This window comes from Pteropus vampyrus, unplaced genomic scaffold, assembly GCF_000151845.1.
Source record: "Pteropus vampyrus isolate Shadow unplaced genomic scaffold, Pvam_2.0 Scaffold22, whole genome shotgun sequence".
Classification (NCBI taxonomy): Eukaryota; Metazoa; Chordata; class Mammalia; order Chiroptera; family Pteropodidae; genus Pteropus; species Pteropus vampyrus.
This window is the reverse complement of record NW_011888803.1, coordinates 7,910,399-7,932,081: the sequence shown is the minus strand read 5'-3', so window position 1 is coordinate 7,932,081 and position 21,683 is coordinate 7,910,399. Positions and strand designations below refer to the sequence as shown.

Sequence of the window (21,683 nt, the reverse complement as noted above, 5' to 3'; positions counted from 1 at the left end):
GCGCCTCCGCGCACGTCCCGCCGGACTCCGGGGGCAGCGGAGAGGAGGCGGCGGACTACTACGAGAACCTGCCCGGCGGCTCCCAGTCCGCGCCCGAGCCTGAGGGGGCGGAGGCGGAGCGGTGGCCCCCGCCTCCCCCGGCGGCGGGCTCCTCCCTGGGGGCGGAGGGCGGCCGCCTGGAGACAGGCAGGCTGCAGACCCAGTTGCGAGAGGCCTATTATCTGCTGATCCAGGCCATGCACGACCTGCCCCCCGACTCGGGCGCGCGGCGGGGCTGGGCGGATCGCGGTTGCGCTGCGGGAGTCCCGGCTCTGGGCCAGCCGCCTTCCCCTTGCGGCGTAGTGGACCGCCGAGCCTGCACCCAGCGGGGAGGCGGGGACCGCCCTTGGCAGCAGGTGTCCCCGCCCCGGTCGCCTCCGAGGGTGTCGGGGAGAGGCCACCTGCGGACTTCTCGGATGCAGCTGTCCTGCAGCAGAAGCCTCGAGAGCCTCCGGGTGGGTGCCAAGCCGCCTCCCTTCCAGCGGTGGCCGAGCGACAGCTGGATCAGGTGCGGCACGCGCGGGGACCGAGACCAGTCCCCGCCACGTGGAGGTGGGATGGACGACTGGAACGGAGGCAGCGCCCGGGTCACCGCGCCCTCCGACCTCCTGACTCCCGAACCCAAGGACCCCAGCCGCTCCCCGGGAAGCACTTTTAGGGATTCTGCGGGGACCCCTGTGATACGCAGCAGCAAAGGAGACGGTCAGGAAGGGCTCCCCTTCCTCAGGCCGCCCGCGGTGACAGTCAAGAAGCTGCAGAAGTGGATGTACAAAGGGCGCCTGCTGTCCCTGGGAATGAAGGGTCGCACCGGTGGAACACCCCGCAAAGTCAGAGGAGCTCAGGCCACCTCTCCAAATCTGGGCCCTTTTGAAATGCAGGAAAGCCCAGTCCTCTCGGTGCCTCCAGACGAAAGAATTACGCTGACAGGTAGAATACTTTGCAATCAAAATGCTAACACTTCCAGCCTTAATGTTTACTAACTGGGCTTCTGTCTTAAGAGGCAAGAATAGGTCTGTTTTTGCAGACAGGTGTGTGCCCGTGCCAAAGTAAGTGTCATGTAAGTGGCAGCTTAATGTGATTTCGAGGTTACTTGGTATAAAGTATTCACTTGTTGTGCTTTCTTTTCTAAGACAGTGGCATGAGGAACTTGGAGTTTTTGTTGTTTCTTTTCTACGAACCATTGTGCCTACAGTGTAAGCACAACAGTGAATAAAGGTTAAGTTCACTACACGCTTTTAGTAGGTTTGGGTTTGGGCGGTGCTGCCTTGATTTTTATTCTTTGTAGCTCTAGGCAAATCCGTAGACTTTTGTGGAGTTTGTGCATTTGAATTTGATCCAAGGTAGACTTTACAGGGTGCATAAACTGTCATTTTACTCATTACACCTTCCTTCCCCCTCTCTTCTAGGCACGTGTGCATACACAGACACACATACACACAACAAAAACGCCAAACCACCCCCCACCCCCCGTAAAAACAAACAAACAAACAAAAAAAAACTACCGTAGTAAAATTTCTTTCTCATCAGGTAGGATTTCACATACTTCTCTTCACCTTTCCCTCCCCTAAACTTCCCCCCCACACACAAAAAAACAACAAAGTAATCTTTTTATTGTTGGTAAACAAGGGCACTAGTGTTTTAATCAAAAGAAAAAGATCCCTTATATGCTTTTTAAGAAAGTGTACACATTTATAGTCATTTGTAAACTTAAGTTGTCCTTTTAGGATTTTGCTGCCTATTTTGTATGTGTGTGCTTTTTAATTTCCAATGAAAATTTAGGTTATCAATTCTAGAAAGCTCTTAATTATGTTGTAAATAGGAAAACTTTTCTGAAAGAAGTGTATCTTCAGACTGAGCAAAAAATAAGTCTTTTGAATTACACTCTTAAATGTAAAGGCTTTTAGTGAACATTATACTATATGTCAGTAATAATTTTAAAAATATTAGATGCCAGAATGTAAAAAACATTCACAATACTTGGCAGTTTCTCAGGTAAAAATTACAAATTCTACAGGACTGGTTTATACACATTAACTTTGTTTAACTAATAAACACAAAACAGTGGGGAGAAACAAAGTTCACAAAGCTACTAATTGCACAATGAGAACAAATCAAATGATTCATTTAGAATGTATACAAACTTGAAAAGTTTTTTTTTAATCTAAAACTCTCTAATACCCACCTATCTAAATTTCCCCTCAAATTTATTTCATTTTATTTGAATAAAAGGATAGTGGAATGTAACATTTTTGTGTGAAGGGAGGTGTACTTTATGCTAAGTTCAAATTAAAACATGCATTTCCAGTAGTAAAGTATTTGTAATCATTTATTACATTTTATGGCTGTATAGCTTTACTTCCTCTGATTTTGATTCAGTTAGCTCTTTGTAAGACAGTTAAATTTCAGCCATAACAAAAATCTCTATAAAACTTCAAATATTTTTACTCTTTGTTGCAAAGGTTAAACATTTACTGTCTGATGGTTTTTAATACTTTCAGTTGTAGTGTAAACATTCAAGGATTTAAAAAGCAATAATGAACATAGTAATCTTTTTTCATAATGATTTTTTTTATCAAGAAACTAAATGAAACTAATTTTAAAAGAAATTAAAATGAAACATCAGAATTACTATGTGATGGTATTTTATATATTTTACAAGAAATCTAAGCAAAAGCTTAATCTCTGATTTAAACAACTTTCTCAGATGTTATTTCCTTTCAAATCACCAATTCATCCTTTATGTTTACATATCTCGTATAGATTTGGAGAGTCTACTTTTTTATAACTTTTTCATGAAGGTTGGTTGAAGTTATTAAAACCATTCTGGATACTTTAGGTGGTTTGCATATGATCTTTATTGCTCCCTCCACCCCCACCATGGAGGTATGTTCTAACAACAACAACCAAAGAAACAGAGGGGTTAAGTAGTTTGCCCAAAGTCACTCAAACTACTGTATGGTTTACATATACTAATATATGGATTCAAACTATTATATGAATTCAAACTCAGGTCTATATGACTCTAAAATCCCTATTTATATAAGGTCAGAGAGACTCTACAAGTTCTTTAGAGGTGTGATTCAGTTAATTCTATTAAATTGCTTGGACCGAGGAGATGGATGGAATTTCAATAAGGTTTAGAGGGGTAAGTAACCCTCAAAGTTGCAAAGAAGATTGAATTCTAGAATAGATTTTGAGACATTTTTAAAATCAACTGCTATGTCTATTTTAAACCTTTACCTTTAAATATTTACTTAGTTCAAGCTTATGTTACTTGGATTCTACTTTTAAATCACATTTTCTAAAAAAATTAATTGGACAGTCCAGATGAATCAGTACATTCTTGGTTGTGTAAAGATGTTAAATAACCTAAAAAGTTTATATCCATTTTTCTATACAATATTTATGAGCATATTTTCTTTCAAAATAAAATTACAGTTAGAATTTATAACACAGAATAACTATATAATGAGATGGAGATACCCAACCTATGTAAGTATTTTGGAATTTTTTGAGACTGAATGACAAAGAGTGGCCAAAATGATCTTATGGCTCTTACCACGAACCACTAAAACTTTTGATGGTATAATAATGACAATGATTTGATGCAGTTGGGTATGTAGTGTTCACAGATTGGCCAATTTGTTCCTAATTGAGATGATTATTTAAGGAATCTAAGGTCATTACACAGAGCAAATATTGTCAGGTTTCTGCAAGCCTTCAGATTACGAAGGAATTTTAATCTATTTGCCAACTGTACTTCATTATAAATCTTTATAAGTAAATTTTAATTAGCTTGAGGTACTCAGAAATAAATTCAAAAGCACCAGGTTGAGCTATTTTGTCCTTTTACGGCTTTAAAAAATAATTTGCCTTACTTCAGCTGTGCTTTTCTTGCTCCATGATTTGTGAAAGAAAAAATTGGGGGCATGTAATTTGTTAATATTTTGTCAAAAAATTTTAGACAGTTGTTTAAAATACTATTAATTAGCTGGTATGATCTTGTACATTATATCTTAAAGTGAAGTTGACACGTTTAATGCAAATTCTCATCTATTTCTTTTCTCAAGTATTTATAGCTCTGATTTCTTACATTTATGAGGTACGTTATGATTCTTTTCAACAATTTTTTTTATGCATTAGCTCTTTCAAGATCAGTAGCTATAGGCATATATCTTTTGATTGCCTTCTAGGTTTAAATCTCTCTCTCTCAGAAATTCTGCCATTGTGGCCCTAGAAGCAAATCCATTTTGTTTGTTTATTTGTTTGTTTTCTTGTGGGTTTTTTTTTTTTTTTTTGCAGGGAAGAGTGCCATAGAACATTGGAGTTGCTGGTGGCAGGAAAATTGAGAATTACAATTCAGGAAAAGGTCATGTGTTGATTTCAGAGTCCTGCATTTCTGCATTTCTAAATGGTGTTTATGATTTGAGAATCACTAAGGGTCTTTTCTAGATTTTGCCACTTAATGTGCGTGTGATTCACAGTTACAGAGCATTGCTTTCCAACTATAACGTGCATGTGACTTCCCTGAAAATCTTGTTAAAATGCAGGTTTAATATGTGTGGGGGTGAGACCTGAGATTCTACATTTTAACCAACTCCCAGTAAGGATGCTGCTGTTTGGTATACATTTTAAGTAGTGAAGTTCTAAAATTATCAGTCCCCTCAATCACCTATCTTGATACATTTGTTAAAGTTTCAAAAAAAATTAAACTTTTTTCTATTCATGCCTCTGAAAATAACTGAATTTGAAACCCAATTTGTTTAAGGTTTAAAAAAATTATTTATTTATTATTAATCTGGTTGGGTAATGTTTATCATTAAAAAAAGAAAAAAATTACATTTTTAAAGGATTCTTTTCAGTAGAAGGCAGGTTACTCAAAACCTTGATTATGCATGAACCTAATCTTTTGGTTATTAAGCTTCATTTACATAGTTTAGTGTGGTTTTATCAATGTCTGTTATTAGCCTTGCTATTGTCTTATTTTACTTTCTATAATACTAAGATGAATCAACCATATACACACTCAAATTAGCACAAGACCATAATTCCATAATTCACAAAGCTGTCATGATCTTAAAGTTTTAGAAATATGGTTTTGTTTTATATATCTATGTGCAATGAATTTGTATTATGATCATATTTATCTTAATTGACTGTCATTGAAGCCTGCTTTATGCAACTCTTTGGAAGTATAAAAATTTTTCCTCTTTATTTGGAGTTAATGTTTTATATACAATTTTAGAGTCACATTATTTTAACATTTTCAGATATCTAGGTATTTGAGCCTCCCCTGCTCTCCCCGCACACACATCAGACTATGAATTCCTTAAGGGCAGGGACTTTTTTGTTTATTCTTGTTGCTTAAGTTTGTGCGTGGCCAATAATTATAGCTGTGTTGTGCTTATTGTGAGACAATGTTCTTGGTTCTAATCTGCAACCTTCTTAAAGGATTTTTATTTTTATTTTTTCCCTAGATATTTAGAACTTAAACCTTGCACAAGATGCTACTGTATAGTATGATTAGGAAACAAATGTTGAAATTTTGATAATCAGTGAGGAATTTAGTAATGAGTAAGGTTCACTTATTTTGAAAGATTTATTCAAAGTTAATCTTTGTAAAGGTAAGAATATTATTTGTGTTTTCTAAAGACTTCTGGTCCTTTTAGTGAGTTGAAAATTATTCAAATATTAATTAAAGGCATACTGTGTAAAAAGCATTCAGTGTAAGCTTTTTATAAATTATGTTTTGCTTAGGCTAAGGCTTTGTTAGCCCTGTTATGTTTATAAAGGCAGCCTCAGAGGTTTTCTATACTTTTTCATAGAATTCTTATGACACTTATACTCATGGTCTCATTTCTAAATAATAGAAATAATTTTTAGGTAAAAAAAGTCCAAAAATTTTTTTGTTGTTTTATTCTCTGAATGTGGTTAATATTGCTTTTTTTCTTTTTATCTTTTTAAAAGTAGTATTTTAATAACTAGTCTTAAGGGAAATGTCTTTCTTTGTTTAGCAGGCATTATATTCTACCTTCTTTTTTTCTTTAAAACAGATTTATTTGAAAATGTTTATGGGCCTACAGTGAAGAGAAGAGAACTTGAAGATCTGAAGGGTAATATTGGATTCAGAGGTCAAAAGCCACTTAACAGCATCACTGTGTCAAAGAAACGCAATTGGCTTCATCAGAGTACTCTGAGGTCTTATAATTTGGAAGAAGAAAATAAGAAATGCCAAAATATAAGTCATTTATCCATCTCACCTGTCTCTCCACCTAAACATCAGCTATCACAACCTTTCTTCAAATCATCTGAAGAATATTGTACATGTGTGGTGTATAATGCTATAGATTCTTCGTTATCAGGAAACTGTTCTTTAGACTTTAATGAGGAAAATGATGCAGATGATGAAGGGGAAATATGGTACAACCCCATTCCTGAGGATGATGACGTTGGTATATCAAATCCTTTGAGTCTGAGTGAGGCAAACTCTGCTGTTCTGAAGTTTCCTACTGTCAGTTTGAGAGTATTATCTAGCAGAGACCTAATGAAAGAGCAGCATCCTGAGGACTTGCTGTACTCTTCCGAACACACAGGCAGTGTTCAGACCACACAGTCAAATGAAGTGAATCCTGTCAGTTTTATCCATTCCACAGAGTTTGTGCAGCAGTACAGACAAAGGCTTGGACACAAGACACAAGAAGGTATAGTGGTGGAGGACAGTCCCATGCTGAAATCTGCCTTTACAGGTAAAGATGATTATAGATCTGCCTTTCTCTTTCTTCTATTTTTCAGTTCTTTGGCTGTAGCTAAAACTAAATATAGATCTCTATTGTAGCTATACATTTTTCCTTAAAAAGAATGTATTTTCATGAAAATAAAACTCAAAAAGGTTTATAAATATTTTTATGTACATGGTGGTTAATTATTTTTATCACAGACTTGGTTTTGTAATCTAATGTGCTATAGTGTGTCCATCTTTTGAGTTAGTAATTATTTTTCTCTTAGTCGAAAGAATGGAATCATGGAGAGTAAAAGAGAAAGCTATATTCTTTATTTAAATCTTATTTTGTTTCATTTATTCATTCACACCTGGCCTGTCCACAGCCAAAAATTTGTATTTTCAGTATATCAATAGTTATTACTTTGCACTTCTATGCCTATGTTTCCCCACGAATAAAGGAAAAGGAGAAGAGAAAAAGAAATAAGAGGTAGAAGTAAAGACCTTGCAAATAGGTTCTATAATAGTTATGGAACCCAGAAAGGAAATAATTGAAGTTCGATACATATTAGATTGAACCATATGAAATTACTGATATTCAACCATTTTTGATCTGCAAAAAATAGCATTTTATATAGTTCAACCTAGTGGTTTTATTCTTCCTTGACTGTCTTCGGTTTTCTGATGTGCTTCTTTTTAAATTTAGTTACAGATATGCTACCCAGGAAACAGCATAAGGCATATTTATTGTTTAGTTGCAAATATCAAATGTTGACAAGAAAGCATTTGTGTTTTATACCATCATTTAAATTTATGAAATTTCAAATGGTGCAAAATATCCAAAGATATGGGGCATAGCAGATGCTGTCAGTACCTTTTCCATATCACTTGAGTTTTATTACTTAAGTGGGGGCAACCTTTTAAATAAGTAATAAACTTACTTTAAACCATCAGGATGTGCATCTCTTCTTGAGGCTCTCTCCAAAGTGGTAGGGGGTCTCTCTGCAAGGCAGTGTGGGAATGCCCTTCAACCAGTGCTGATAAGAGTTGGTGTAGACCTGCCCTAGATTCCTCCTTCCTTGGGTGGGATAATTCTACATGTTTCCCAGAGTTTTCTCATGAGTTTAAGCTATAGTTGCCCGTAGTGGTAGCAGGTTTGATAATTCACTTTGAATTTTCCCCTGAATTTTTTCATTTCTTTGCCGATGTTTCTGTACTTTACAAGTAAACTACTTGAATTTGAATCTTTTTCTTAGAGATATGAAGAGGTACAGTAAATGTTATATTGTTAAGAGAAAAACTGAGTTACGAAACAGAACGTACTATCTGATGCCAATTTTGCAAGAAACACTGAAAAGCTATATGGGAAATTTTAATGGTTTTTACTCCCAAGGATGTTGAGGTTGAGATAATTAAAAATTTTTGTGTGTGTGCGTTTCTAATTGTAGAGTGATTTTCTAGAGTAAGTTTGTGTTTCTTTTGTAATCTGGATGGAGAGAAGAATAAATACTATATAAATCAATAGTTCAGAATGTAGGTGGTTATTAGGGTGGAGTGATAGGGAAGGCTTACAGGTGTGTGGCAAATAGTGATAGATGTGGAATGGGGCAGAAAAGGCAAGAAGGCATAAGAGCAAAGTTAGAAAGCCAGGGTCTGTAAAGTATTACACATTTTAATTGAAGTTACTATCTTTAAACTTTATTTTTTTTCTGTTTGTGGCAAATTGTGAACTGGAAAGAAAGACATTTAAAGTACGGTAAAACTGTCATTTATGTCTCCTTTCTTAGTGTCTTTCTTCCCTTTAACATATTATTAAAGTATAATAAGCACAGCCCTAAGTTGGCCAAAGGAAATATATAGACAGTTTATTTATATGCCATCTTTTCTTGTTTTAGTTACCTAAAGTGGTCAGTTTTCTTTAGCAATACTGCCAGAAAGCTGTTGAGAAATAGGCAAAGAGGATGGTTGAATTTCAAAATGAATTTTAATTAAGGAGTAGGTAAGCTCAAGTATCCGAATTATCTGAATACGAATGATAATTTTTTAATCATCCTACCTCAATTATGACTTTTTTTTTTTGCTTATTAACTTCTAGAATGTATATGTGTCTTTCATATAGTTGCAATCATAGTAACTATTTGGTTTTTGTTTTCACTTTGTATTTTCATCTTGTATTGTAGATATTTAACATTATTATTAACATTATTGTTTCCCAATCTTTATAGTATTTAATTGGGTTAATGTGCCCTAATCTATGTGACTGGGTCCCTAATGTGGGGTGTTAATAGATTTTTTTCCACTATTATTGTAATGATTTTCATCATGATCTTTTTTTCCTGCATTAGGATCAATTACTAGTATCATTATTGGGTCTGAATGTGGTAACTACTATTGGTATTTCCTATATAGTGTTTCCTAGAAAGTTTACCAATTTATAGGCAATTAACAATTCATTTATTAATTAATTTATTCAGTAAACACTGAGTTTTTGCTCTACGCTAGTTACTGTTCTAGGTCCTGAAGGAATGTGCCAGTTTCACTTGATTCTAGCCTGGTTCATAAATTTATATTTAAATATTTTCATTTTGTACTTTCCCTTTATTGTTAGTCTGTGATTTGATTAGTATAATTGTGGTTTACTTTTAAATGATTATTGAATTTGGTAATATTTTCACTCTTGGATTTTATAAAAAGAAAGCATTTCTGTTTTAACAAATTCAGTCTTATCTGTAGTAGAAATTGGTAACATACACAATATTTCATTTTAATAATTAGAGACTTATTTAATGAGTCTTGGGAAATATTTAATGAACAATGTGGGAAAAAAGTCAGAATTGTTAGATTAACTCTTTAAAAATTTAATAAAACCTAGAACAATTTAATATACTGGGTAGCTTGTTTATGCCCTGACAAAATAGATTACAGACTAGGGTAGGACTCCAATTACTATAGAATATTTTAGACCAGTAAACCAGTAGAATTGTACTACAATTTACAGTACAAGGGAATGCTTTGTCTAGTTTATCAAACACTCCATTTCTTATTAGTTGCTTACCAGAAAAGCCCAGCAGGCATACTTAAAATAGTACTTTCTCTATAAAGAAACCACTTCTTTGTCATTAGTACACATAATGAGGGGTGGAGGGAGAATATTAATACTTTAAAGAAAGTTCATTTAATCTATTGATTTTTAAAATGAATAAATATGTTTTTTTCTCATTTCTAATATTATACAGAGTAGCCTCTGATATTAGGGTTATTAGGGATTTTTGTATGGAATAGTTAGATCAAGTAAGAAAAGTTAATTTAAATTTTAAATAATTGGAATAATACTAAATTGTTTCTTTAATGGAACAATTTAAATTTATTTAATATTAGATTATAGAAGATATTTCTATTTTGCTTGAAAATTTCAAACTAATATTTTTATTAGTTTGAAAATTTACTAAAACCAGGTTCAAATTAAAAATAAAATTGATTAGTATGTACATTTTTTTTTTTAACTGGGGTTTTGAAAGTTTAAAGTTTTAACTGGAATACTTTGAAAGTTTAATATTAACTAGAATACTTCTTAATAGTTGAGAAAAAGTCTTTAACAATTAATTATATATAAAAAATCAATTATATATAGAAGGATGAAGAGGCTGAAAGTATAGTATTGAAGAGCATAGGCTCTGAAGGCCTACATCTAGGTTTGAATCCTGGTTCTGTAACTTACCAGCTGTGTCACCTTAGACAAATTAGACAGCTCTGTGCATGAGGTTCCTTAGCTGGAGAATGCAGGGCTACTGGTACCTTAACTCATAGGGATGTTGTGAAAATTAAATGAGGGTCTACTCATACTATTAAATTTTTCATATTTTGTCTAGCTCAGTAAATGTTTGCTGGTGTTATTTTTAATAATTAAATATTAATTTTCTGTTAAACTACTTTTAATATTATTTTTGCCGCAATATTTACAGTGGTTAATCTGGTAGTGCAGTTTAGGATTTTATTTACTTGCTCTTTTTTGTATCTTTTTAAAATTTTTATTGTAAACCTGGACAGTTTTGACATTCATAAAAAAATAAAGCTATTTTTGTGTGGAGAAAAATTTAATGTTTTACTCTTATGAAAACTGAAAATTATAAGAAGACTTATTTATAGCTCTGAGTTGTCTGTTTTATACGTTGAAAATGCAAGGATAGGCCCTAATTTAGCTTTTGAAGTTCTAGGGATTTATTATATAGAAATAATACAAGAAAGAAAATGTCTTTACAGTTTTGAAAATTATTCAGTTATGTTTATGATATTTAATATTCAGTTCTTAATTGACTAGAATTCATTCTAGTATAATCTTTGCTGATATGTTCTAGTAGAATTTTAGAAAAAGGAGGGGCTTTTAGTTGTCAGAATTATAAACTTGTTTGGTTTTTAACTTCTTCAGCACCGCTATGTGATAAAGTTTAGTTTTTAGAGGATTATAAATATAGAGAAAACATTCTTATCTTAGAGTAGGATTTCTAAGTAAACATTAAAATAGGAAATATGTTAAAATAAATGTTTTATAAGAAGCTTTCCTAATTTACTTTGATATCCGCTGTTTATAGTTATAAAATAACATACTCACTGAAGTATATTGCAGTGGGAAACACCTAAAAGGAACCTATATTGCGCTTCCTCCAAACCTTCAGAATAGAAAAACAGATGGAGAGAGAGATGCTTCTTTTCCCTGTAAGCCATTTAGATAGCTTGTTGTTCTGCTTGAATATGGTAATGGAGATTCACCCAAACTTAAAACTAAATATCCCCATTGAGATGGGACAAAGGAAAAATTTCTATGAAGCCTTGTTAAGTTGGTGCTTTATAAAGTAGGATCAAAACATATCACCTTATAAATCTTTGTTTTTTTTAAGGTCTTGGGATCCTAGCTTCTACAAATAAGACTGAATTGGAACATGTAGAACCGTCTTCTCCAAGCTCTAGCCCTGTGAAAAAAGGCAGTTCAATTAATTGGTCTTTCCCGGATAAATTAAAATCTCCACGAACTGTGAGGAAACTTTCCATGAAAATGAAAAGGTTGCCAGAACTTAGCCGAAAACTGAGTGTTAAAGGAACCTTGAATTATGTAAACAGTCCAGATAATACTTCTTCCTTGTCTAAATGTAACTGTCAAGAAATTCATCATACTGTTATTCTACCTTCTGGGAACACAACCACAGCTGCCAAGAGGAATGTTATAAGCCGATACCATCTTGATACCAGTGTAGCTTCTCAGCACAGCTACCAGAAGAAAACCTCTATAAGTTCTAAGTATTCTTGCAAAGGTGGTTACCTCAGTGATGGAGATTCACCTGAACTTCTAACTAAATCTAGCAAACATGGATCTGAAAACAAATTTGGAAAGGGAAAAGAAATAATTCCAAATGGTTGTAGCAAGAATGAAATTGACATTGATGCTTTTAGACATTACAGCTTTTCTGATCAACCTAAGTGTTCGCAGTACATATCTGGGCTCATGAGTGTGCATTTCTATGGTGCTGAGGATTTAAAACCACCTCGGATAGATTCAAAAGACATTTTTTGTGCAATTCAGGTAGATTCAGTAAACAAAGCAAGAACAGCTTTGCTCACGTGTCGGACGACATTTTTAGACATGGATCACACTTTCAACATTGAAATTGAAAATGCTCAGCATTTGAAATTAGTAGTATTCAGTTGGGAGCCCACTCCAAGAAAAAATCGAGTGTGTTGTCATGGAACTGTTGTTCTCCCCACCTTATTCAGAGTGACAAAGACACATCAGTTGGCTGTCAAACTTGAACCTAGAGGTCTTATTTATGTGAAAGTGACTCTTTTGGAACAGTGGGAGAATTCTCTTCATGGATTAGATATAAATCGAGAACCAGTAATATTTGGTGTTGATATTCGAAAAGTTGTAGAGAAAGAAAATACAGGATTGATGGTGCCACTCCTGATACAGAAATGTATTATGGAAATTGTAAAGCGAGGCTGTCAGGTATTATTTTTCTGTTTTTCTTTACTACCCTCTTTATATCTTTCTTTCTTTCTTTCTTTCTTTCTATCTATCTATCTATCTATCTATCTATCTATCTATCTATCTATCTTAATTAATCAATTAAATTTGTAGTAAGTCTTGGGGGGAAGGAATTAAAGGTAACGTAAAAGAATCTAATTTAGACATTTTCTTATTCTTTTTAAATTTCATTTCTGTTTAGGATATAATTCATGCCTTAACCTATGTTGTCCGTGAGTGAGAGCATGCTAGATAGATTTGCAATTTTTGTTTTGATGCAGAGCTGCATGGGCCTTACACCTAGAGATCAAGACTGCTTTATAATGGCATTCCTAGATAAGCCAGAATGTATAATATGGCAAATAATTAATTAATTTAAGGAATGTTTCTCTGTAGTTTGATTCTCTAGGTGGGGAGTTCCAACAATAACTCTTATAACCCACATTACTCCTAAAATTAACTCCCTGCCCTTATTCCCTGCTCTCCCGCTGCCCCATTCTTTGGAAAGCGTAAGTTTACCTGTCTCAACTTTGAGATAGCATGGAGGATGAGGAGAGGTTCTACAAATAAGAGTACATCTCATTCTTTTTTCCTTTTAAATAAGAAGGTAAAAGCAGTACAGTAAAACAAGAAACTTGGTACTATTTGTGACAAGATATATAAATGTTAACCAGTTAATAGAACTTGTCTTTTTTTATTTTCATTAATACATGTCATAAGACTATGACGATGAGAAAAAGCATATCATTGAAAATATTATTCTGAGGTACAAGTAATTGTTTATGTTCATTTTTGCAACACTAAAACTAAAAATCATGTTCTGAGGTAATTCTGCTTTGGTACTATCAGAATTTATAACACTGATTAAAAACATCAAGGGTAAATATTACAAAATCTGAAATATGGTTTCTTTATATAAAAGAAATTTAAAATAACCTACCACGAACTTAACATGGGAACTGTAGAAACAGCATAAGTTAGTGGAGTTTTGTGTTAAGATGCAGGAAATTTGAATTCTGGTTTCTCCTCCATTATTAGGTGTGTGATGTTGGGCAAGTTACTTAATCTCTGTGGGTTTTATATGTTTATATCTACAAAAATAGATACAGTAGCTTCTTGAAGCTAAAAGGTAGGACATCTGAATGTTCAAAACCTCTTCTCAGATGTATGATCTATCTGGTTGAGTTTGTGTTGTCTAGGTGAGAGTGAAGCCTTTAATTTTCAATCTGACTTTTGGTACAGTTACTTTTTTCTTCAGGTTCTCTGATTTTCCTCCATTCTTTTTCAGGCAGTGTGTAGAGAGATCAGAGATGTTAGGCAGATTTTAAAGCTAATTATTAAACGGAAACATTTACAATCGAATACTAACATAAGTAATTCGAATAGCACTGTACTTTTATAGTCTATTTCCTGAAATATTTTATAAAGAGGAGGTATATAAAACTGTTGTAACTTATTTTAAATGCTGAGAAAGCATTTTTAGCAATGCATTTTATTTTTATAAAGTTTTGAGTCATTTTAATAATTTTTTTGAACTAAAAAATAAATTTTACAGTTGTACATTTGGAACTGTACTTTTTAAACACCTTTTTTATGTTTTGTCTCTTTTGCTTCTCACTACCTACTCCACCCCTTAGAAAGAGGCTTATTCTGTACATTTTACAGACTAGCATACAGTTTAAATTTTGCTTACCTAAAAAGGCAATTATTCTTGTGTTTCACCATGAATATCAGGTTTTGCTAGTCACACGAAAAATAGTTTATGGCATCTTCCAAATGCTTTAAAGGCTATTATCACCCATCTCTTGCTTCTAATGGGAAAAATTACTATAGAAATCATACTCATGGTCCATCCAGTACAGATTCTATCTCTGATAGAGGCATCAAGCATGTACTTCAAGTGTTTCATTCAAGAAGTCAGCCTATGAAGTTAGGGATATATTCTAAAATAGCCTTTCCTTGAAATATGTATATTAGATTTTTTTTCCTTTACTCACCTTTAAAAAATATGTAATTTCAGCATGTTCCATTAATTTATTACTTACTATTGAAGTATTACTTTTTTTAATTTGTTCATCTCCTTTTCAAGTTCAAGGGGCTATATCCTTATGGGATTTTGTGATACTTAATTATGCTTACACAAGAAAGGCTGTACTCAAGTTAATTTCTTCTAATGTGATGACATTTCCTTTGATCATCTCTAATATTTTAGTTCCATTTTCTGGACCATGTACAGTTCTACCATGTCTTTCTTGCAATGATGTGACCAGCAGAGCACATGCTAATCTCACTGTGAATGTATCATGAATGTGGATAAGAGTAGGAAATTTGAATTTTATTTCCAGTATATTACTTGGTTTCCCATATTATGCTGATCCTTTTGAATATAACAACACCTTAGGTTACCTCCTCTTAGAAATAGTCATAAGTTCCTTACTATCTTTCACTTAGTAGCTTTACATCTCAAATATTTTGGATAACATTTCTCTGTATCCATTATTGACACTTTCCTATATTAAGATGCACCTTCTGTAGTGTATTCTATCAGATATTTAATGACTCAGAAGAGGTTAGTGTAATAAGTAAACCTGGACATTTCATTTGTGTACTCCTTCCTCTAGGTCATTTATAACTTTTTTTTTTTTTGGTTTAACTTTTAAAATGATTCCTAGTTCACATTCTTAGCAGTTCCCATTGTTTGTTTTTACTTTATTCCTGTCTTGAAATAATTTCTTTATTCATAACTTACTTCAAGGTGATTGAACTTTCTAAATAGTCTTTGATGGGGAAGTATAGATGCCAACCACTTATTTTCCTTAGTTTTCTTGAAGGTTCATTTTTTTAAAAAACTTGGATTGCTTAATCAGGCATGCTTTTTCTTTACAGATACCGTGTTGATTTCCTCCCAGTGAACTTCTTAAGACTTAATATTTTAGAACCTGTATGAACTAACAGTGTTCAAAAAAACAAATCTTTTTAACATAGGTTGAGAGGATGGGTGGTATCTTATCTGTGCATCTTATATACATTTCGAACTAGAGGTTTTATTTTACCTTTGATATACTATTTTAATTGAAGTTCCATCATCACTTTATAATCAGTTAACTTGATAAGTTAAAAAAAAATCATAGGTTTGCTTTTACTTCTTCCTGAGAATCTTTTCTTTCCTAAAAAGATAATTTTACACAAGTAGTATATTGGAAACTTATTTCAACTATATACTTTTTTATGGATAAAGAAACTGAGTTTTAAAGAGATTAAATAACTTGCCCAAATTCACCAAGCAAAAAGTGATAGAGCGAGGCTTTGTGAATTCAAAACCCATGTTTAGCCACTGTATTATTTCAGTCTAGAGCAAAAAATGTTAAAGGACACCATCGTGGGGCATGGAGATATTGGTTGAGCATATAAAACTAAAAGAAAGGGATTGTGTCTTTGCTTAAGATAGCCAGCACTATAGAAATCATAGTATGTTGTTTGAATTTAAATGAAGGAATAGAATGTTTTCATTAAACTAATCAATATAGTCTATTATGAAATTTTAAAAGTTGTGTTTGAAATATTTTTAATTAAATGCCATCAAAACATATTTGATTGCCAAGTTCATGTGATTTATACATACTATACTATTTTCTCTTTATCAAATTTACCATAATGTGGCCATAATTTTATTTCTAGGTAGTAGGCCTATACCGATTATGTGGTTCGGCAGCAGTCAAGAAAGAACTTCGAGAGGCTTTTGAGAGGGATAGCAAAGCTGTTGTTCTGTGTGAAAACCAGTACCCAGATATAAATGTAATAACAGGTAATAAATAGATTTTATTTTATGTACACAATTTGGAAAGACTACATCTGTAGGAAAGAGCATTGAAATACTATTTTGTAGCCTAAATTTAATTTGCTTTTATTCTAAAGTCTTATCTTGAGAAAATTAGAGACAACTTCCTGGGAGAGGTGACTGCTTAGCTAACTTTTAAAAGGTGAACTGGACTTAGCCGGGCAAAGGTTGAAGGAGGGTACTCTGTTAGCAAAAACATGGAGATGAAAAACTACACGAGTTACAACACTTGGTAAAAAGGAAAGCACTAGGCAGGTGAGTGCTGAGAGATGCCTAGGGTGCTTTCTCACACTGGAACCCAGAACTGATGATGAGGATACTTTGGAAACATCAGAATTTTTTTTCTCCCCTCCCTTCCCCTTCCTTCTCTCCCTTTTCCTCCCTCCTTTCTTCCTTCCCTGCCTTCCTTTCTTTTTACTTCCTTCTTTCCTTACCCCCTCTCCTCTCTTCCCTCCTTTCCCTCCCCTCCTCCTCCCTCCTTCCCTCCCTCCCTTCCAAGTTAGTTGGATGAGAGTTTCCATGTAATAGGTTTTATAATACTACTGCATTAGAGATATACAGCTAGCTAGGAGGGCCAGAGTTCTTGGCAGAGAGAACAGGGTGAATTTTGTGATGGACAGTTAATAAAACATGTACTGTAAACTAGCCTCTGAGAGAGAGAAGTAGTTCTAGTGATTAGGATGCTTTTTTTCTTTTAAGTGTGATGATACCTATATCCCACAGTCTCGCCATTAGCCTAAGCGATTTTAACATACAATCGACCAATCCCGAATCTTTTTGTTAAAAGACCATTCTTTCTCCATTGAACTGATTTTGGACCTTGTCAAAAATCAATTGACCATAAATGTGAGGGTTTATTTTATCTAAATTTTAGTTCATTGATCTATATGTCTGTCCTTATCCCAATACTGCATTATTTTGATTACTGAAGCTTTGTAGTACATTTTGAAATTGGGAGGTATTAATCTTCCAATATTCTTTTTCAAGATTTTTTTTGTTTGTTTGTTTGTGGCTATTTTGGATCTCTTGCATTTCCCTGTGAATTTTAGAATCAGCTTGTAAATGTCTGTGAAAAAGCTAGCAGGGGTTTTGATAGGTTTTGCATGGAATCTATAATCAATTTGGAGATTATTGCCATGTTAACAGTATTAAGTCTTCTGATCTATAAACATGGGATAGCTTTCCATTTAGATCTTCTTTTGTTAAATTCCTAAGCTATTAGAAATGGAATTACCTTAATTTTATTTTTGGACTGTTCATTTTTAGTGTGTAGAAATACAATTGATTTTTGCGTGTTGATCTTGTACTTTGTTAAACTTGCTTATTAGCTCTATTAGTTTTTTTAGTGGATATACAAAATTATGTCATCAGCAAATAGAGATAGTTTTACTTCTCTCTTTTAAAAATGGATTCTTTTTACTTCTTTTTCTTGAGTAATTGCCTAGCTAGAACCTCCAATATGATATTGAACAGCAATGGCAAGAGTGAACATCCTTGTTCCTGATTTAGGAGAAAAACATTCAGTCTTTAGTTATGATGTTGACTGGGTTTTTCATAGGTCCTCTTTATCAAGTTGAAGAAATTCTTTTCTATTTCAGGTCTGTTGCGTGTTTTTATCATGAAAGGGTGTTGGATTTTTTTTCAATGACTTTTCTGAGACTATTGAAATAATCAGTTGTTTTTTGTCCTTTATTCTGTTGATATGGTATATTATATTAATTGTTTTTCAGATGTGAAGCCAAGCTTGTATTCTGAGATAAATCCCACTTGATCATGATATATATATTTCTTTTAAAAAAATATTTTGCTGGATTTAGTGTGTGAGTATTTTATTGAGGAATTTTGTGTCTGTATTCCTAAATATTGGTCTATAGTGATGTCTTTGTCTGGTTTTGGTGTCATGGTAATATTGGCCTTGTAGAATGAGTTGGAAGTGTTCTCTTCTGTTTTTGGGAAGAGTCTATGAAGAATTAGTGTTAATTCTTCTTTTAGGATTTGATAGCATCAATCTGAGCCAGGCTACTTTTTGTGGGAAGTTTTAAAATTACTAATTCAGTCCCTTGTTACAAGTCTATTCAGGTTTTCTATTTCTTCTTGAGTCACTTTCAGTAGTTTATATCTCTCTACAAGTTCTACTTTCATCTGAGTTTTCTAATTTATTGTCATACAGCTGTTCATAGTATTCACTTATAATCCTTTTTATTTCTGTGAGGCTGATAGTGTTGTCCCCTCTTTTATTCCTGATTTTAGTTATCTGAATCTTCTCTCTTTTTTTCTTAGCCTCATTGAAGGTTTGTAAATTTTGTCGATCTTTTCAAAGAACCAATTTTTGATTTTGTTGATTTTACTTTTTTATTATCTATTTCATTAATTTCTACTATGGTTTTTATATATTTTTTGTTACTTTGAGTATAATATGCTCCTCTTTTTTTACTAGCTTCTTAAGAAAGAAACTGAAGCCATTGATTCGGTTGAGAGTTGACGATGCATCAGAGGGTGTTCTAGGTGTTGGGCATACAGGGCTCAAGAAGACAGAGAAGGTTCCTGTTCTCAGGAGCCTACATTCTAGTAGTGGGGAGTGGAGGATTAGAGAGGGAGGATAGAGGATGGAAGTGAACACAGTAAAGTAGCTAATAATTAAAATAAAATAGCTAATAATTGTTTTTTTTTTATTATCTCTCCCTCCCTCTCCCCTCCCCCTTTCTCCTCCTCCCTTCTTCTCTCCCTCCCTCTCTCTCTCCTTCCCCAGAGTGTTTATTTAATATCTTCTCACTCTCTTCAAATTGCATTTCACCAGGTAACACTCTTAGTGATCACCTTGCCTCCTAACTTCTCAGAGAAAATAGAAGTGATCAGATGGGAACTTCCTCTACTTTTTGTGACCCAACTTGCCAACCTGCCTTCTTTGGCATACATCCTTTCTCACTTTCCACTATCCTTTTTGTAACAGTATAGAAATGATCTTCCTCACACTTTGTACTAATTTTAACTCTCTTTTGTGTTCTCAGGAGTCTCTTCTTCCTTCCTCTTTGGGGGCTTTACTTAATAGATTATATTTCTCTCTCCTGGACCTTAAAAACCATTTTAATATCTTCTTTACATTAGCAATTAAATGTTGAAGTCATTCCCATCTTAAAAAAAAAAATCCCTACTTTGATCCTGCTTCACCCTGCCCTTCCTGCTACTCTGTGGTTGCCACCTTCTCGCAAAGCCAGATTTCTGGAGCAAGTTGCCTCTCTTTTTTTCTCTTTCTCTGTTTCTTTAATATCTATTCACTTCCTAACCTGCTGCAACTTGATTTCTGTGTCCTTTATTCTCCTGAAACTATGCTTTCCAAGGTTACTGCTTTCCTTCCTTGGTATACATTTTTTGGTCCTTATCTTAAATTATATCATTGTTTCTTATACCTAGTTACCAAACCCTGCTGCTGCCTTAGAACTACAACAGGAATTTGTTAAAAATACAGAGGTATGAGCCCTGACCTCTGGAGATTCTGATTTAGTAGGACTGACATGGGGCTCTGGAATCTATTATTTTAAAGTTCCTCAGATTGTTTCAGTGTGCAGCCAAGTTTGAGAAACACTCTTCTCCATATGATTTAACATAGTTCTTATCTAACCTAACTATTGTTGGATTTGAGTTGACATCACAGACTCTTTCTTGAAACATTCTTTCCTTGGCAGCATATTAGCCAGTTTCTGCCACCCGCCCTGCCTCTTCTTACCACTCATACTTTAGCCATTCTTCTTAGTTGCTTTTGGAAGATCTTCCTGCCAGCCCTTCAGGAGCTGATGTTCTCCAGGGCCTTCTCTTATCATATCACTCTGTATGCTTTCCTGATAATCGCAGTCATTCCCGAGGTTCCAGTTATCATCTTTAAGGTGATCATTCTCAGATCCCTGTCTCCAGCCATCTCTTTCCTGAGCCTCAGATTTTTATACCTAGCAGCCTTGAATGTCCCATAGATACCTTAAGCTTAATATGTTCAAAATAAAACTCCTTTCTATCCCCTAAAATATGGTTTTCCTTCTTTTTCCCCTGTTTCAAGTAATGGCACTATTCACCCAGATGCTGAAGCCCCAAACCTAGGAAACATCCTTACTTCTTCTTTTCCCTCAAAATTACAAATGCATTTTTCGCTTCATGGTCCTGTTTGGGGAATTTATTCTACCAACATGCCTGCATACATACAAAGGAAGCTATGTACTGAAAATATTCAAGCATATAATGGTAAATAAAAAGGGAAGAAACAGAACAAGACATATATGCTACCTTTTATGGAATAAAGGAGAACATAGTAATATATAATTTATATTTTCATAAACAATTACGTGGCAATATGTTTATCTTTTAACCAACACTAGAAGGATGCATAAGAAACTAATGAACCATGTTACTATCAAAACTTAAGAGATTATCAGATGGGAAGCTTATATGATCATGTTTAAGTTCAAACTGAGCTTTCAAACTAAATTCTAAGCTGAGAGCATGTTCTGAATTAGTATTGTCTATATTTAGATGTTCGGTGACAGAAATATCTCCTATTATTCCTTGTGATCACACTCCAGTTTTTAGCTAGCATCTTACCTACCTTGCTTATATGTAACAACCTTTTCCAGGTTGTTCTACTACAGGTGATATCTCTTAGTTCATAACCACTTATGATGTGTTTGGAATTGACTTCTCTCATTCCTATTATAGTGACAAGTCTGATGTTTTCTGTTCTTGGCTTTTGGTTTCATTTGTTTGATTTTAGGAATGATTTTTTTCTTCCACAGTGTAGCATTAGAGATAATCCAACCATCCAGTATCTATATTTTTTATACATACACGCACGTACACACACACATACACACAAGACATCTCCAGTATTAAAGAAGAAATATATTTATATAGGTCTTATTTGCAAGGGCTTTGATCACTGATGCTCTTTCATTATCAATTAAAAGGCTGGAAATTCAAAATTCATATAATTGGAATAATTTACAATTAATAATATACCTTGATTTCTTAACTTTTGTTTTACATGCATTTAGAGGAGGTTTTTATGGGGAAGAATTAATAGGGTATAT

At 34.1% G+C, this 21,683-nt stretch overlaps 1 protein-coding gene across 1 annotated transcript in view; it reads left to right on the top strand.

The window, feature by feature from the left end:
• The first annotated feature begins 6 nt into the window (after positions 1–6).
• Positions 7–21,683, top strand: part of SYDE2 (synapse defective Rho GTPase homolog 2) — a 32,186-nt gene continuing 10,509 nt past the window's right edge. Inside the window, exons 1-6 of the mRNA XM_011355690.2 lie at positions 7–966; positions 6,093–6,785; positions 11,653–12,755; positions 16,452–16,578; positions 18,892–18,902; positions 20,023–20,079. Of these exons, the coding sequence (XP_011353992.1) occupies positions 237–966; positions 6,093–6,785; positions 11,653–12,755; positions 16,452–16,578; positions 18,892–18,902; positions 20,023–20,079 (2,721 nt within the window). The 5' untranslated portion in view covers positions 7–236. The remainder of the gene's footprint in view (positions 967–6,092; positions 6,786–11,652; positions 12,756–16,451; positions 16,579–18,891; positions 18,903–20,022; positions 20,080–21,683) is intronic.